Genomic DNA, 20,107 nt, shown 5'->3' with positions numbered 1-20,107 from the left:
GATTAAACACCCAAACGCTAAACTAAGTTAGATTAGCTTAAGTTAATTAGGCCACGTTAGGTTAGAATAGTGTTAGTGTGGCTAAGCTTCAGTTGAAATTCAGGTGATAAATTTACTCATTTCACCTTAAGACATGCGAGTGAGACAAATAGTGACCCCAGATAGGAGACTTCAAGTACGTGTCTAATTAGTTGAGGAAGTCACTCATTTACGTTATTGTGACCTCCCACGACCTGCCCGCCTCACCACACCGAAGTCATCAGGAAGAAGCACAGGGAGAAAGTGGAGTTGTAGTACTAATATAAGTTTTAATTAATTAATTCTTGGGTCTGGCGCTGTAGTGGTGGTGGTGGTACTGGGATTGGGTGGGATGGATGTGGTGGGTAGTGGATGTAGTGGAGGGTGGATGAATCGGCTGGTGGATGAATTGAGTAGTAAATGAGTTGACTGGTAGATGAGTCGACTGGTGGATAATGAGTCGGTAGGTAGATGAGTCAGCTGATGAATGTTGAATTGGCAGGTGGATGATGAGTCGGTAGGTGGATGATGAGTTGGTTGGTGGATGCCGTGGATGATGGAGGTAGCGGGGAACGGAAGAGGAACAAAAAGAAGAACAAGGCCCTAAAGGTTATAGTACTGTATGTATAATAGAAAGCAATTTCCTTAATGGCCTGTTCCTGTGTTGTAAAATAATTAGTATAATTTTTGGAGCGATAACAAAATTACAGAAAGAGGGAACAGTGTACTCAGTATGGTGGTGTATAATTTAGCCTTTCCCTGGCGGTGTGCTGGAGGTCCTCACACGCCTGATTGAGTTTAGTGATATGACTTACTGCTTCACGGAATAAAATATGAGCCGAGTTCTGACAGCTGGATTCTCAGAGATTCGTATACGTCCTTTTTGCTTTAGCTAAGATAGTCTCGGTGCGGTTTCGTAGCCATTTTGGCTTTTAACTTCGTATCGTTGTTCTACATGAGACAGATTGTTGCGTCATCCTCATATCACCAGTTCGGATCTTTGAGAATCAGAGTCCTCGACATTTTCATATGCACGATACGTTTTTGTTGACTTTTATCATATAAATCGCAGAGCATGGCAGTAATTTATATCAGAAGTGTAAGTATCTTAAATCTTTGAAAAGGGTGACTGCGTCTTGGGTCGAGTTCTCGTAAGTTACGCATGGAGAGTCCGCCTTTAATATCGTATTTTATGGCATACTCTTGTAGGCGGGACACCTCGCGTGAGGACCGACCATCGTGCGGTATGAAAATATTGGGAGTTGAGGGTGAGTGGTGGTGGTGTTATGCCGGGTGGCTGATATGTCCCGGGATAACAGAATCAAAATCACATAATTTATTCAGGAATATCTATAGCTTATCGGATTTCATGTACAAAACCAAATTAATTTTACCAGACATTAAACTGTTTAGCTGAGGATTATATTTATACGACAGTAATTTCAAGAGGAGTAACGAAGATTTCATACATTATTGCTCTAAAATTTTATGTACACTGGTTACATAATTAAATACATCATCTAGCCTTAAGTTTTATATAATTTGTTTCATTCGAATACATAAAGAGAATGACAAAGAGATCATACTAGCGAAAATATAGGCACTAACAGCACTCCACAAAGCATTATGAGTATAAGGCAAAACATCTAAGAACTATTCCTTAAACAGTTACCCAACTTACACCTTCTTAAGTGATGATCGTAAAGGTCTCAGTGTTTACAAGTTCCATAGAGCCCCAGGCGTTGTTCAGACGATCATATTCACTCATAGTAATATCAACCTCATCCATTAAATATCTTAATGTATGGGATTTCTATGTTTTGAATATTTACTGATATTTCTGACAGGTAAGAGGCCACAGCTATGCTTTAATTTACGTCAGTTAGTCAGGAACGTTCTTAAATCCTCAGTTACAAGATTTATTTAGCGTATGAACCTTGGAGAATTGTGGCTCTAGTTCATAGTCTTTCCAACAGAGGGCATACAGTAGATAGACAGCAAATAATATAACACTCAAAATTCTGTCTTGTTTAATAGCATTAGGAGGAATTTATTAGTATGGCGATACAGTAGTGTAATTAATTTAACTTTATAGCTATTGTACTGAAGTCATAGGATATTTAGGATACGTATAGATACACATAGTCATAGGATACATATAGGTACACATAGTCATAGGCTGCATAGAGATACCCAACAATCCCAGGACAAATTACCATCTGTCAAGTGGATCGCAGACGTGTTTGGGTGTGTTTTAGTTTAGGCAGTTGAACGCTCGTAATGCAACAGGAGAGAGAGAAGGAGGAGGAGGAGGAACACACTGCTGCTTAGCCAGGTGTGGTATTGACTAGTTACCGCAACACACACACACACACACACACACACACACACACAGAGCACAATTAAACATATACATTCTTAGTTCTAAAACTAATCCCTGTTGACACAATGTATTCAACTAAGCACACTTATCCACATAAGATACACTATGCAGGTACTCACGTACTACATACAGTGTGCATATACCTATATTTAATGCGTATTTGTCTTGTACATATATTTACACATTGTATAATTATGTATTCACGAGATTCGTATGCTTACAGTGTATACATCCACGGTGCATGTATTTACGGTATACCTGATCCCACAGTGTACACACGCATCCACACAGTGTATGGGCATTTACACTGCACATATTCACAAAATGCACATACCTGTATATCCACACTATGTGTATATTTCCACACATCGCTTGTATTCATAGAGTACAAATACACAATTCAATATGAAAACTTAACCACACTACAGATACCCTCACTCAGTGCACATGTACTCACAGGATGCACATGTACAAAGAGACTGAGCACATGTGGGTGGGAGCACACACAAACTGGGGGCCCAGACACACCATGTGGCGCCTCAGTAATGACACACGATTGACGCCTTGAGCTCAAACCACTTTATTTACCCCCGTCTGACATGCAAAGTGTAGTCGCAATATACTTCTCTCTGTCATTTTCTCTTTTATAATTTAATACACATGCGATAATGTATTGTTCTTCTTATGGCCATTATTATTAGTAGTATTGTTGGTTTATTATTATTGTTGTCATCATCATCATCAGTATTAGTATTATTATTATTATTATTATTATTATTATTATTATTATTATTATTATTATTATTATTATTATTATTATTATTATTATTATTATTATTATTATTCATTCTTAATATTGTATGAGTATATGTTATTATAAAAAAATAGTATTAGTTTTTTCATTAAGAAACGTTTTCACTAACTTTGTAGTTTTGTTAAGCAATAGCACAGTCCACCGTGTTGAAGACCATCGATTTAGAATGTAGTGAGGTAATCAGTTATCCCTGAAATGTTTACGTATTCTACAGCTTGTTTACAGACTTGGTGTTCATACCATTAGAATAGAGAGTAGAGACCTTTTTTTATGGTTTAAGTGTGAAAAGAATACCTTAATATTTTGGGTGAGTATATTCGTAAGGGAATGTGTTTTATTTTAGTACACCATAACGTAATATTATGAATTATCTTATATTGTAATCATCAGGCACGCAGTTCCTCTGAATGTCAAAGTTAGATGCTGATTAGGACTAGGTGAGATTTGACACTACAGTATTAGTCAACTGTAAACCTGACACATGCCTGCACGTGCGATATAATAGTGTTGTTGCTTTTTTTTCACGTTTATTTTCTCCCGCCGCAAAAACTTCTATCTCACACACGTGGAACCTATCATACACCGGTGGCCACACCTATGTTAAAACAAACCTATCAGTGAGGATATCAGGAAATAAAGTGCCCACCTTCTCTGTAGCCTTTATTCTGTCACAAGTTACCAAGACATAAACTTTACAGGAGCTGAAGTTTTTAAAAGGATTTCGAGACACTTAACCAATTTGTTTCTGAATGTGTCCAAGATATTTAAAATGTGTTTATATAAAGCTCAGGCGGTGTGTGTGTGTGGTGTGTGTGTGTGTGTGTGTGTACTATACTATAAAGTCAGTCATAGGAACTGTCCGTGGTAATGTGTAACAGGACTTAAACATTTCACTTGTAAGACAGCATCAAACTTATGATATATTTTACCAAAGTCTAGTGAATATCCACTCTTAAGTTGATTTCCGTGAGAGAAAATTTTTGCACCTTCTAAAATTAATGTAAACTTACGAGGGTCTCAAATGAGCTGTTGTTAATGGCGTAAATCATTTTTTATTGCAAACAACATGAACCGACCAAACATTTCGATCTTTTAATCCTGTAAAGTTAGGTGTGGTTGGTGCGTGTTACATGATTTATGCCTGTAGCCCATATACCCCCACTCCAGCATTAATGTTTGTTCCTAATGATCGCTACGTTACCTACAGAGAATTTCTTCGATTTTCGTAAAATTACACTCGTTCTGAACTGTTATATATTTCTGCTCTCGGAAATCAACTTTATTTTTCTTATGGATTATTGATAATTGTATACGAAAAGTTTCGCACCTAAACTAATCATATTATGACTTGTATAGGTTGTACGTTAAATCGGGCACAATACAAATCAGCAGCAGGTGTGTATTGTAAGACGTGCTCCTTGGCTCCTGTGAATGAAAACAAAACTGGCAATGAATCACGTCTGAATTTTGTAGGAACGGAGCTCGCAGTGTTATACTCTATTTTGGCAGTTCTCGGTGGGTCCTTTCTGCCAACATGTTATTTTGCTTCCAATCCCAGGTTTCCTCGTACGTAAGTCAACCTGAATTAATCTTACCCTAAAAGAACGTAAACTATTTTGAGGCTCATCCACTGTAACCCTTCTGTTTCAAAGGTACCCAGAACATACACAGCGAATTCACGCAGTCCAAAATGACAGGCATAACGTCGACAGTCCCCCAAAAGTCCCCTTGTTATGGTTTTATTGATGGGTCTATAATCCCCATCTTAAATTCATTAGTTATAATTATCATTATATTTTGGTAGGCGTTTAGCTGTAAAGGAATTTATAAAAATGTTTGCTGTCATGAGCAATGGTTTTCAAGTTTGTTCAACTGGGCTTTGTAGTTTAGGTTAAATAACGTAGTGTTCTGCTGACAAGATAATATCCGGGTGCAAGGAAGGAAATTATAGGCCTACTTCTTATCTTGTCTTAACTCTATCATTAACTAATTTTCAGGAGCAGTCATTCTTGATATCTTGCCTCGCCTGTCAGTAGAGTTCCATATGCAGTAACATAATTAAGAAAGTGAAGGGTGTGAATTGAATTTTAAGATTCAAAGGAAAACATGAAAAGATGTTCAGGGTGCTGGTGTTTTCCTTCACTGTTTCATCGGGGACTTCTGATGATCCTCGATGGATATGTTCAGGTCTGATGGTTCATATCTTCTTGTTCTGTGGTGGTTTTTGCCTTCTGGACTGTGGTTCAGTTCAGGGAAGCTGAAACGTCCAATTTCTTCCTGGGAGCTGACGGTTTCTTTGGTTCCCTGGTGGCCTTTTTCGTTGTAGAGCAGTGGTTCTCAACCTGGGGGTCATGGCTCCCAAGGGAGCCACGGCAAGAATTTAGGGGAGCCACGGCGAGCTGTTATAAATTGTACGTTTCCAAATAATGTTGGGAATCTGAATTAAACAAAACTTGTATTACTTATTTTGACTTGGCAGAAGTGAATTTTCAAACTTTTTTTGTCATTTTGTTTAATCATAACGACAATACAATTTTAATATTTACATACTCTGGTACTATTTTTTTGTTTATTTTTTACGGATTATTTAAGATTTAATAGGTCCAGTCCCTGTCTGTGTGACAGGCGCTGGACCGAGCTGCTGAACTGACTTGTTTAGTACGTGTCCGTGTGTCATCCCTTTGCAAGTGGTGATAGTACCGAATGATCTCAGTCTGGCCTGGGATACCATCACGAAAACAGTGGAGTGTATTGTCTCTGAACCATATATTGTGTTTGAGCTTGACTCAAGCATAATATACTCCGTAATTGGTGTTACTTATTTTGTTTCATAATTCATGTGGTCGCTGCTTTACGTGGGTGAAATATTTGTACACTTCCTTTATTAATTATATCCTTATTTATTGGTGCCATTGTTGTTCATACTCATTCTGTACTTACATAATCCTACCATTTTTAGTGCTAAATTGGTATGACTCACTATTCTTCTCATTCTTCCAAGTTGGGCAGTGCTTGTCAAAGGAGGCGTGTTCTTGCTTACAGGAAGTACACTTCAGCTTGCTAGCTTGAGTGTGAATGTTTACCTGTGTGCGTGTTTGTGTATGACTGTATGTGTGCTTTATGTGTGAGTGCATGGGCGTGTTATGTATGTGAATGTGTGTGTGTGTGTGTGTTTGTCATTCTAACTCGTCCTATTTATCTCTCCTTCTTTATCATTCTTTAGTCTTTATCACTTATCTGTTTGTCTGTTCTGACATTCTGTCTTCTATTTTCTCTAGATTTGTGATGGCTACAAGTGTTGCTAAGAAGCGGAAGTACATCGATGGATACATTAACTTCAGATTTACATCAATCCTCGCTGATGGCATTGAGAAACCTCAGTGTGTGCTGTGCTTCAAAGTGCTGGGGAACGATTCTCTGATGCCTAGTAAGCTGTAGCACCATCTGAAGACGATCCATCTACAGTATGCGAAGAGAGACACCGATTTCTTCACGCGCCATCATGAACGGAATTTGGGAAAACGATTCCCAGCATGGCTTCACAAGCTGGCATTCATGTTTAACTAATCTATTAACATTCTTTTCATAATTTTTCGAATCGGTGGACGAGGGGCACAATTATAATGTGGTATATCTCGACTTTAGCAAAGCCTTCGACAGAGTCCCCCACGAAAGACTAATTAGAAAGGTAGAAGCACATGGCATCATAGGTAATATCCTTAAATGGATGAGGGCGTAGTTACAGGACAGGAAACAGCGAGTGAGCATTAACGACACTAAATCCCATTGGAGCAACGTCACTAGTGGAGTTCCCCAAGGCTCAGTACTTGGACCATTATTATTTATTATATAGATATCGGCATAGACAGCAACATAAGTAAATTTGCTGATGACACTAAAATAGGACGTGTTATTAAATATGACGAGGACTCCGCAAAACTACAGGAGGATCTAAGCAAATTTTTCGAATGGTCTGAAAAAATGGCAGATGAAATTCAACGTGGACAAATGTAAAGTATTCAGTATAGGAGATGTAAACAGGGAAACCAGTTACCAGATGAACAACGATGCCAGTGAGAAATCCGACTGTGAGAGAGATTTAGGCGTAATGATAAGCAGGAACCTTAAGCCAAGTAAACAATGTGTTTTTGCTCGTAACAAGGCTAATAAAGTACTTGGGTTCATACAAAGGAGTGTTAGTTACAAGACTAGCGAGGTCATCTTACGATTATATCTTGCGCTTGTGAGACCTCACCTGGACTACGCAGTTCAGTTCTGGTCACCGTATTACAGAATGGATATAGAGTCCTTGGAAAGAATTCAGAGGAGAATGACAAGACTAATCCCGGGCATTAGGAACCTTGAGTATAGAGACAGGTAAAAGCATCTCAATTTGCACTCTCTCGAGAGATGTAGAGCGAGGGGCTACTTGATAGAGGTGTATAAATGGAAGTCAGGGCTAATCAAAGGGGACATTACAAAGGTACTCAAACTATACAACCAGGAACGAACTCGTAACAATGGTTTTAATTTAGACAAATTTAGATTTAGGCGCGAAATAGGTAAACACTGGTTTGGAAACAGAGTAGTGGATGAATGGAACAAGTTACCAAGTATCATCATTAACTCGAATACGCTGGATAGCTTCAAACATAGGTTGGATGCTTATATGAGCAATAGGGGTTGGGTGTAAATGGGACTGCCCAGTATGGGCCAATAGGCCCGCTGCAGTTTCCACCATTCTTATGTTTTATGTTCTTATGCTCTTAAAACAGAAACTGGACGAGAGTGGTGCTTTCCAACAACAGACCGTAAGTGTAGTTGAGGCATCATACGAGGTTTCCCTCGAAATAGCAAAGCAAAAGAAGCCCCATACAATTGGTGAAACTTTAATTAAGCCATGTGCTTTAAAAATGGTCAAACGGGTTCTTGGAGAGGCAAGTGAATGTAAAATTCAACAAATTTCCTTGTCAAACGATACAGTGAAACGGAGAATTAATGAAGTGTCAGATGACATAAAGGAAAAAGTGATACAGGAGATCAAATTATCTCCAACTGGTATGTTTGCAATATAGCTGGATGAGTCAACGGACGTGAGTTCTTGTGCACAGCTACTCGTGTTTGTTAGGTATGTTTTCTTGTGTGACATCAAGCAGGAATATCTGTTCTGTACACAGCTTGAGACCACCACAACAGCTGTAGATGTGATGGGAAAGCTGCCTTCTTTCTTCACAGCTAACAGGATCAGCTGGGAAAATTGTTGTGGAGTCTGTATGGATGGGGCTCCGGCGATGCTGGGATCAAAATCGGGGATCCAGAAGCGTGTCAAGGAAGTAGCTCCGAATACCAAGGGGATCCATTGTATGATCCATCGTTTGCACTGGCGTCGAAAACCCTCCCTGATGAACTTAGCAAGATCCTGGAGGCAGTGGTCAAATGTGTCAACTTTGTGAAAGCTGGAGATCTGAACTCTCGCTTTTTCCAGAACCTTTGTAGAGACATGGACTCAGAGCATGAAGCCCTCTTTTACTCCCAAAGTGCGCTGGCTTTCCAAGGGCAATGTTGTGAATCGAGTGTTTGAACTTCGGGGAGAGCTTAAGTTGTTCCTGGAAGTGCAAGGGAAAGATGATCTATTAAGTCACTTCAATGAGGTGTTGTGGGAGCCACGTCTTGCATATTTAGCAGATATATTTGAGCAGCTAAACAGGCTGAATCTCAAGCTGTAGGGCAAGGGCAGAAATGTGTTTCACCTCATGGATTGTCTTCGTGCATTTCTTGCCAAGCTCCAGAATTGGCAAAGGAAAGTTAATGCAGGAAATGTTGCCATGTTTAACAATCATTCAACTGTTCTTGATGAGAATGAAGATCATCTGCTTGACCCATCACTCAAAACTGAAATTACTCAGCACCTGAAATCCTTGGAAAGTAAGCTCAAAAAGTATTTCCCAGAATTCGAGGAGGAAGATGGGAAATTGGTGGGAAATCCTTTCTCTGGCACTCTTGATATTGCTATAATTCCCAATGATGTTCAGGACGAATTTCTTGATCTCAAGAATGATTCTGCTGCCAAAGATCTCTATGAAGAAAGATCTCTGACTGTATTCTGGTGCTCAATGTATCAGTCATATCCTAAAGTCAGCGAGATTGTACTTCGAGTCCTCTTGCCTTTTTCAACTACCTATTTATGCGAATCTGGTTTCTCCACCCTTCTACATATAAAGAGTAAAAGCCGGAACCGACTGGATGTGGACCCGGACATGAGATGTGCATTGTCAGTGACACAACCTCGGATCAGTCGCCTGACTGAAAGGAAACAATGTCAGCCTTCCCATTGAGCTGTGACAAAATATTCAGAGGTCATATGAACTTTTTCCCAACCAAATTCAAGTTTGCTGTGAGGCTTGTCTAGTAGTCACTCTAGTCTAGTGACGTCAGTTATGTAAATCATGTAAGTCTATCAAAATATAAGATAATGATGATTGTCAACTATGAAATAAAATAGGGTATTCTCTTCATCTGCATCTTATTTTTCAACATTATTTATGGGGGGGTTTGGGAGAAAATTGAAGGAGGCCACGAGGATGTTGAAAATTCCTCAAGGGGGGAATGGAGTGAAAAAGGTTGAGAACCATTGGTGTAGAGTGTACCTCGGCTGTCACTCGTGTGGGGGCCGGCATGGCGTCCTCCACTGAGGTGGCTGGACCTGTGGCGACTTGCCCGAGGACAGCTCCCCATGAATATTTGGAGCTGTGTAGGCTGGATTATCGACTTTGGGGAAAATATTATCTAATTTTGCGAAGTAGATTATCATAGAAAACAGGAAATTTGTATCACAGAAAATGGGAAATATCTACTTTCTGGGAAAGTTGACTATCTACTTATCATAGAAAACTGGAAATTCGTATCATAGAAAATGGGAAATATCTACTTTCCGGGAAAGTTGGTTATCTACTTTCCCAAAAATTAGATTATCTACTTTTCGGGAAAGTAGATTATCGACTTTTCGAGGAAGTAGATAATCTACTTTTCGGGAAAGTAGATAACCAACTTTCCCGGAAAGTAGATAACCAACTTTCCCGGAAAGTAGATATTTCCCATTTTCTATGATACAACTTTCCCGTTTTCTATGATAATCTACTTCGGAAAATTAGGTAATATTTCTCAAAATGTCGATAATCTACTTAGAAATTTTCAGAAATTTTCCAAAATTGTTCAAAAAATTTATAAAATTTCCCAATATTTTAAAAAAAAATTGTAAAATTTCCCCAAAAATTTCAATTTTTTTTCAAATTCTCAGAAAATTTTCTGCCCAAGGAAACGGAGTGATATCCCTCCAGAAAACGGTAGGATTCTGCGTCAGCAGACGGTAAATTCTGTCCCCAAAGACGGTAAGATTCTGACCCAGGAAACAGTCAGATACCGCAAACAATACGGTAGCATTCCGCTTCAGAATACGGTAGAATTCTGCTCCAGAATACTGTAGGATTCCGCCCACAAAGATGGTAGGAATCTGCCCCAGAGGACAGTAGGTTATTGCCACAGAATACGGTAGGATCCCGCCCCAGAAAATGGTAGGGTTCTGCCCCAGAATAGGGTAGCATTCCTCCCCAGAATAGGGTAGAATTCAGCCCCAGAAAAGGGTAGCATTCTGCCCCAGAATAGGATAGGATTCCACTCAAAATACGGTAGTATTCCTCCCCAGGAGACGGTAGGACTCCGCCTCAGAATAAGGTTGGATTCCATCCCAGAATAGGGTAGGATTCCGCCCAAAATACGGTAGGATTCTGCCCCAGGAGACGGTAGGATTCCGCCTCAGAATAAGGTAAGATTCCGTCCCAGAATAGGGTAGGATTGTGCCCCAGAATACGCTAGGATTGTGCCCCAGAATAGGGTAGGATTCCGCCGTCGTTGATGGTAGGAATCTGCCGCAGAAGACGGTAGGATTCTGCCCCAGAATACGGTAGTATCCCACCCCAAAAGAAGGTAGGGTTCTGCCCCAGAATAGAGTAGGATTCCGCCCCAGAATAGGGTAGGATTCCGCCCCAGAATAGGATTGGATACCACCCAAAATACGGTAGGATTCTGCCCCAGGAGATGGTAGTTTGACTTCAGAATGAGGTAGGATTCCGTCCCAGAATAGGGTAAGATTCCGCCCCAGAATGCACTAGGATTCTGCCCAAGGAGACGGTAGGATATCGCTCCAGAAAACGGTTGGATTCTGGGCCAGCAGACGGTAGGATTCTGCCCTAGAAGATGGTAGGATACCGCCCCAGAATAGGGTAGGATTCCCCTTTCGAGAATAGGGTAGGATTCCGCCCGAGAATAGGATAGGATTCCGCCCCAAATACGGTAGGATTCTGCCCCAAGAGACGGTAGGATTCCGCCTCAGAATAAGGTAGGATTCCGTCCCAGAATAGGGTAGGATTCCGCCCAAGAATACGCTTGGATTCTGCCCAAGGAGACCGTAGGATATCGCTCCAGAAAATGGTAGGATTCTGGGCCAGCAGACGGTAGGATTTTGCCCTAGAAGATGTTAGGAATCCCCCCCAGAAGATGGTAGGATTCTGCCCCAGAATACAGTAGGATCCCGCCCCAGAAGATGGTAGGGTTCTGCCTCAAAATACAGTAGCATTCTGCCCCAGTAAACGATAGGATTCCGCCTCAGAATAATGTAGGATTCCACCTCAGAAGACGGTAGCATTCTGCCCCAGAATACGGTAGGATTCTGCTTCAGAAAACGGTAGGATTTTGCGCCAGAACAATGTAGGATTTCGCTCTAGAAGATGTTATGATTTCGCCCAAAACAAGAGCAGGATTTCACCCCCTAAAATGGTAGGATTTAGCCCCAGAAGACAGTAGGATTCCGCCCCAGAAGATGGTAGGATTTCGTCCCCAAAGACGGTAGAATTCCAGCAGAGAAAACGGTATGAATCCACCCAAGAAGACAGTAGGATTCCGCCCCAGAAAACGGTAGTAGTTCGTTCCAGAAGACAGTAGGATTATGCCATAGAAGATGGCAGGATTGTGCCCCAGAATACGGTTGGAATCCACCCCAGAAGACGGTAGGATTCTGCACCAGAAGACGGTAGGATTTTGCCCCAGAATACGGTAGGATCCCGCCCCAGAATATGGTAGGATCCGCCCCAGAAGATGGTAGAGTTCTGCCCCAGAATAGGGTAGGATTCTGCCCTAGAAGATGGAAGGAATCCGCCCCAGAAGACGGTAGGATTCTGGCCCAGAATACTGTAGGATCCCGCCCCAGAATACGGAAGAATTTTGCGCCAGAATATGGTAAGATTCCGCCCTCGAAGATGGTAGTTATCTGTCCCCAGAAGATGGTAGGGTTCTGACCCAGAATAGGGTAGCATTCCGCCCCTGAAGAGGGTAGGATTCTGGCCCAGAATAGGGTAGGATTCCGTCCCAGAATAGGGTAGGATTGCACCTCAAAATAGGATAGGATTCCACCCAAAATACGGTAGGATTATGCAATAGGAAACGGTAGGATTCCGCCTCAGAATAAGGTAGGATTCCGTCCCAGAATAGGATAAGATTCCGCCACAGAATAGGATAAGATTCCACCCAAAATACGGAAGGATTCTGTGCCATAGTACGATAGGATTCCACCCTAGAAGATGGAAGGAATCCGCCCCAGAAGATGGTAGGATCCCGCCCCAGAAGATGGTAGGGTTCTGCCCCAAAATAGGGGTGGGATCCTACCGTATTCTGGGGCACAGTCCTACCGTCTTCTCGGGCGGATTTCTACCATCTTCGAGGGCGGTATCCTACCGTATTCTGGCGCAGAATCCTACCGTATTCTGGGGCAGAATTCTACCATATTCTGGAGCGGAATCCTACCGTAATGTGGGTGGAATCCGACCATTTTCTGGGGCAGAATCTTACCGTCTGTGGGGACAGAATCCTACCGTCTGCTGGCACAGAATCCTACCATTTTCTGGAGCGATATCCTGCCGTCTCCTTGGGCAATCCTAGCGTTTTCTGAGGCGGAATCCTACTCTATTCTAGGACGGAATCCTACCCTATTCTGTGGCGGAATCCTACCCTATTCTCGGGCGGAATCTGTATATTATACTCAGTTCGCAATGTAAAAGTGGGTTGGCAATAGGAAAGGCATCCGAAATTGCCTGATAGCAACCGGGACACCAAGACATTAGGTCGTCACAGCTAACCCACCCATGCATGAAATACTGTATTGCTTTAAATTAGTGGTGATGATGATGTGCTGTATTATACAGTCATAGATGAAACACACATACTGTATACTGTATATATTGATGTAATGATATTCACACCTTACCTATATAGAAAATGCAATGAAAACTCTACTGCATGGGTGGCCAGGGCCCAGATGATGACCTGCAATACAGTACAGTGCAATTTTCAGGATATAAATAATGTGTGGAAGAAAAGAAATACACAAAATTTATTACTGTATTTATTTTTTACAAAAGTTATACATCTAGGTAGTCTATAATATGACATGCTAGGAACATAGATCTACCTTATTTACTTAACTTATTTTGATTATAACATAAAGTCATTGTACTGCAAAAATAAAACTATATTACTTCACAGTCAGTAATTTGATGCATTACTGGGAGAATTGATGATGTGAAATAGGTTTCAGTACGGTGTCATAAAGACATATAACTGAATGTAGGTGGGTGTACATGGGAAAAGAAGAAATTACTGATTGAAACACTAATACTGTAATGGAAGGGAACTGAGATGTCATGGCTTTGAGTGAAAAGAATTTGAAGGACAAAGGAAAATACATTAAGTTGGGGGACAGGTTAAAGGGTGTGAAGCTGGAAGAGTCTGAAAGGATTGCATCAACAGGTAGTATTGTTGAATGATGAAATGTGACATACAAGGTCACTCACAGATTATTATGGGTCACACAATAAATGGAGTATGAGAGCTGGATTACTGCTTGTGCATTCACCCCTACAAATAAAAGGGATGGAATCACTGGAAATATTACAGTAAGGTTGGGATGAGCATAGAGTGGATGACATGAGAGAAGGAAGGGTACAGGTACTAAAAGTATGGCAGAGAATATGAATAGTACTGTGTACAAAGGTGAAGGTAATATGAATTAATTTTGAAAAAATGGGGGAATAAATCTGCAGTATAACCTCAACAATTTATTCTCCACTAATTCAAATTACCAGCTGAATCATACAATTTTTGCGTGGGTGAAATATCTGAAAATTTAAAAAATTTCTGCCAATTATACAAACTATTTGAAGTTCTATGAAATTTATCCATGTGGTCCTAGTGGTCAGCAGGTTGGAACAAGCAGTTTCCCTTTGTATGGGCATACTAGGTTACAGATTAATTTATTTTTATCATATTTTTCATATATTAATGCAAATCTTAGTATTTCTTTTTGTTACACTCCATTTCTGTGATATTTCTTTAGTCTAGCCAATATCTCCCAGCCTTAAAAAAAATAAATTAAATTAAATTTTAATGAATATTAACTTTGTTACCCATTTGTGCTGGCACAGTACAGTACCATTACCTTTCCGTGATGCAAGCAGCCTAGCAACAAGAGGGTAACACTCGTGAAGATTTAGATGTTGGTACTGCTTAGGCCTACAATGAAAGCAAGAGCTGGTTGTACAGTTGTACACAGTACATGTACGGTATATTATTAGTGGTAGCATAACTTCACATGCACCAGTTGTATGTTATGTGAAAAGATAAAGGTTTCATTGGGAATTACACAGCAGTCTGCACTTTTCCATATCTTCAGGAGTCTACAAAGGGCTATATTCAGTTACTAAACCACCCCACTGATCCGGAGCATAGTTGTGTATCGTTATTAGAAAAAGCATACAGTCAATCCTCATATTACGCGGTCCCGCATTCCACGTTTCACCGTTAATGCGGTGCCTTGCCAGAACCTAACATGCTCACATTCCGCGGTCGTGAACCCCATTACGCGGAGAGCGGCTGGCAAGCCGCGCCATTTTTGGATCCAAACCTCCCGCCATCCGCCATGTTGTGTAAGAGGCGCGAAAATGGTGCGCACAAGGTCGCCCAGTCATCAAAACATTACCAGTTCTTCACCCGCCACCCATCTACAGCCGGCCCAAGTCAGTGATAGTGATAATTATAGTGAGGATATGGACTTATATGAACTTTGGGGGGTTTGACAAAGAGGCCCTGCAAGCCTCTGTGGTGGATAGTGATACAATTGATACAGGTGAGGGCCAATAATCTGCCCTCTGCCTCGGAACCAACCGCCCATCCCCGTGTGCCCAGCCATCTTTTCTACTAATGTAAGTGTTAAAAAACCTAATATTATTGATATTTCTCTTAATTATTAATTGTGTGTGCATGCCATCATAAAGTTAAGATAATATTTTTACTACAACATAGTTGTGTGTCGTCAAAAAGTGGAGTTTGGGGATCGGCCTGGACTCCATTTCAATTAATCCCATATGTTGTGTTGTTCACTTTACGCGTTCCTCACTTTCCGCGGTACCCTCCGGGTTACATTAACCGCGTAATATGAGGATTGACTGTATACTGTAGGTACGAAAGCAGTCCCGTTGGAACAATTCATCGGGAGTGGGTACCTGCCCTATGACAGTTCCGATGATTATACAGTATACTGTACAATATTTTTCAGACTCCAAATAGAATATATTCAAAACTGATAAGAAATGAGTTTGTTGGTGATAGAAAGACTTGGTTTCAATATACATACATTATATTAAAAATTTTTCAGTTATTTACCAAGGTAAAATAATCTCAGCTGATCCATGAACATGCACCTGTGCATCAACAAACACCACACCACCCAATACTCGAGTCTCTAATCCTACAGGCATTGTTTTCTAGAAGAAATAGCAACATCTAAAAGTAGATGTTGCTGCATAATTAGAGATAATGCCAGGGTTATGTACTTGTCAGTTCTGCACATTTATGTACATAATTGGTGTTGCTAAAACGATAAATGATGAAGGCGTGAGTCTGTATTCCTTTATGGTACTTTGCTCAAGTCACACTGGTAAATGCTGTAGCCTATACTGTTTAGAAAAGACTGGTTCACGATAAATAAAGGAAGTGGCCACTTAACTGGGAATTCCTGACCAGACAGACTGAGGGCTATGTAGCTGGATGTTAGAAGACTATACTGTAGTCGGTGCTGGCCCGTGTTGGCTATTCTCACATGTCACACTTACCAAGCTAACCCAACCATTACCAAAAACTTAAAAAATACTTTATACTCTGTACATATAATACATTAGAAACTTTTTAATCAAAATATTATTCTTTTACATAAATGAATGTTATGGGAGGTAGGCAAGTAGGTATACTGTAGTTGTTAGTTATGTTAAGTTTGTTTTATCTGGAGTCCTACCCCCAAATATGAAATTTGAACTTTGGACACCAGAATGATGTATTTTTACATTTCGTCTATATCACAGGGGTGGATACAGGGAGTTCTGGGGGTCCAGTCCCCCTTTTCATCAGAAAATTCCTATACCCTTTCTTTAATGCTGTACTGTATTGTATTCAGGTAATTATGAATCGTAAAGAGTAATTATTGACCTCAGAATATCTCTTAATATCAAAAGCAAATGGCTTCAAAATGCCCATGTTATTGGTCAATTTAAAAAAAGTTTCAGAGGGGGCTTACAGCACCCCCCCAAAATCCCCCAGTTGTGTGGGCTCGCTTTGCTCGCCATGTTCCCCCACCCACGACTTCTTGGACCCCCCCTTTTTTTATATTAAGATCCAAGTAGAATTCATATAGCAAGCACAAAGCATAAACAGTGACAAAGCTTAAGATTAACCCAGTCAGCCTCATCACAAAGGAAGCAACTACATTCAAACTCTTACAAATTATTTTTAAATGGTACTCTGAAGCTGAGAACCAAACGGTCACACTATTCAAGGATGGGTAACAGAAATGAAGCAAAACAGAATGTAATAATATTAACATCCAGAAACTTATTTAAATTAACTGCCATTTGTTTACAAGTGACAGATGACTTGTGGCATACCAACTATCAGCCATCTTGCACACATGTACACTCTCAACAAAAAGTAACGGTGCATACTGTAGTGTGAACAATTTGAGACCAGTGACGATAGGTATTGGGAAAGGCGAGTTGTTCCAGCCGTATGTTGGCAGCCCTGATTGTCAGCCATATGGCAACACTTAGTGGAGGGGGGGGGGGTACGAGAATACACTTACCAACCTTCCCAACATGTCACAGTGTATACGTATCGTTTCAGAACTCGTCGATCTCGCCCTGCACCGATACTTTTTGGTGCGGGTGTACATGTTGGTAGCCCTACCTGGTGGATTGGGATCCTGACCCATCACAGCGCCTGAAACAAATTTTTTAATAACTCCAGCCACCATTAGGGTTGGGCATGTCGACAGTGATTACAGCCCAAAGAGACGTAAATGCTATACTATAATGTAAAATCTCGTTGCATACAAAAATACCATTTGTGTTAATGTCACTCCACCTGTACCATTTATAATATATATGCTTTGTTAGGAAAATTTTTTTCATTAATATTTCACCTAATGTTAGCACATAAATTACACATGGCACAAAAAGGGTAATCGGTCATACTTTGGGTAATTTTAATAGAGTAAAGCCGTGAGGAAGTCAACTTAACAAGGTTCAAGTGTACCAGTGAAAATGTATGGTAGACTTAATATTTACAAGAAAAAAAAGGAGTTCAGGAATAGATGTATAGGTCAAGAGTTTGCATTAAGAAAAAGAGTGAATACAGTACAGTGTGTTCTCCTATAATGTGTTTTTATAGTGCCATTTGGTTAAAGCAATAAATGTATTGACTAGACTAGACTAAAAGGCTAGTGACAGGGGTGAAGGAGGTTCAGTGGAAGTTTAGAGAGAGGATGGAAGGGAATTTTAGTGGAAGAGGACAGATGCCGTGGCTTAACACAGCTTGCGTGGTGTGGAGTTGTAAGTTTGAGGTAGCGGTAACTTGCCTGGACGCGGGGGGGAGGGGGCAGGACCATGAGTCAGGTCAAACGTCAGGTTGGGCAATGGTTTCTCAGTACTTGGTCGGCTTGATTGGGTGTGGTGTTTTCTTGTTGTTTACTTGTTTGATGGAAATATCTTGGTCTTCTTGTTAGCTTGAAGTTGACAATCTTCTCTCCCTCTTGGACCGTCCATTCGCTAGTGTCTAGGTCCTGTTCTTCTTTGTGCCCTCTGGTTGCTCGTAGATGTGGGGGGAAGTCGGAGGAGGTGATCGTGAAGAGGTGTTCTGCCCCATGTGTCTTTTCTTGGGTCTTCTTTCCTTGATTTTTCTTTTCTTCTTGTTTCTTGGTTTCTCGTGTTTTCTTGTCTTGGGTGTGTACTGCAGGAGGGCCTCCTTGTAACTCAGTTTCTTGTCGAGTCGAACCTTGGCTATCCTGCATTCCTCCTTCCATTTGGGGCAGGTCTGGTTGAAAGAGCAGTGTGGGCCACCACAGGCAGTGCATTTTTTCTCTGTATTGGGGCAGGCGGTGTCCTGCTGCGCCTCACACTTGTTGACAGTGTGACCGTAGTGCTGGCATTTGTAGCAGCGTTTGGGTCTGCAGTAGGGCTTGACTGGCACGGTTACCCACGCCAGTTGAGCCTCTTTGGGTAGGGTTTCGTGGTGTCCGACGAGGGCAGTGGTGTCGGACAGCTTCTTGACACAGCTGAGATGTCCCTAAAGTAGTTGGTTCAGCTCTTTTGCGTCCATGTGGGCAATTTCGGCATGAGAGATTACTCCCAGCTTCAAGTTGTCCCACATGCAGGCTATCGTATGTACTTGGATGCCGTTGATGTTGGAGAGCTCCGCGAGTTGTCCGGGCTGACCATACTCGGCAAAGGTGATTTTGATGTCTCCATGCAGCTTCAGTCGTTCCACCTTGGTAATCCCCACGATCCCATCAGTTTCAAAGAACTTCTTGAGGACTAGGAGGTTTAATTTTTGGGGGCAGGCCTGCTTGACTGGGCGTATCCGAGACACATTGGAGTCTTCGTAACTGGTCATGGTCAATGTAAAATAAATGTATTAGGGTTCACATTTTCTATAACACATATGGCAGATGCGATTTGGATAGAGTGCAATTGGGTAAATGAAACTGTCACTTGAGTAGGAATACAGTCAGCAGTTTCTCGATAACCTTGGCATAGCATCACACAAGGATTGCACCACTCCCACAGTCTTTGTTTATCTTCCATACATATCAGACATCGGTTATCAAGTTCCGTACTTAAACTTCATACAATTAATGTACAGTATCAACTTTACTGCTTTTAATAAAAATGCATGGCAAGGGTGTAAAGCATTCTGGTAGTGTTAGTCATGTACAGTACTGTAAAACAAAGAATAACTCTTTGAACAAAAATTTGATGTAATAAAGCGGTATGAACCCTCACCTCCATCCCTTGCGGACAGTTATGCCTATAAGATCCACTTTAATGTTTTCACTTTGGGGTACACTACCAACTGAACATAATTCTTTGAACAAAACTAAGTAACAAAAATTAATATTTCAGAGTACAGTACAGTACAGTACAGTAGTGTTATCTCTCATATCACTATACTGTACTGTATGGGTGGTAGACAATAGGTGTAACTGGGAGATAGAATGCTTTTAACTGACAGAATATTATGGCAAACCAATTGCCAGGCCTGGTGATGTGGGTTTTATTCAAATTTTGAGGTGGGACAAGAGTACTATTGACCTGTGTACATCTCTGTGTTAATTTCTTGTGGCTTTACTGATATGTGCGCAGTATTTCACCATTAACAGGATAAGCTCTCATCTCCTCTCCAACAATATTCTTTACAAGCTCTCCTATGTTGTATTTATGGTCTGATAAATGAAACATCTG

General features: G+C 40.9%; 1 protein-coding gene across 1 annotated transcript; it reads left to right on the top strand.

Annotated features, from left to right (window-relative positions):
* Nucleotides 1–8,968: 8,968 nt before the first annotated feature.
* On the top strand, nt 8,969–9,550 carry LOC121878505 (zinc finger BED domain-containing protein 5-like). Its single transcript, XM_042384763.1, has one exon. It carries the CDS (start codon nt 8,969–8,971, stop codon nt 9,548–9,550), a length of 582 nt encoding a protein of 193 aa, XP_042240697.1.
* The last annotated feature ends 10,557 nt before the right edge of the window (nt 9,551–20,107 follow it).

This window comes from Homarus americanus, unplaced genomic scaffold, assembly GCF_018991925.1.
Source record: "Homarus americanus isolate GMGI-L3 unplaced genomic scaffold, GMGI_Hamer_2.0 scaffold41027, whole genome shotgun sequence".
In the NCBI taxonomy this organism is placed as follows: domain Eukaryota; kingdom Metazoa; phylum Arthropoda; class Malacostraca; order Decapoda; family Nephropidae; genus Homarus; species Homarus americanus.
This window is presented reverse-complemented; position numbering and strand designations above follow the sequence as displayed.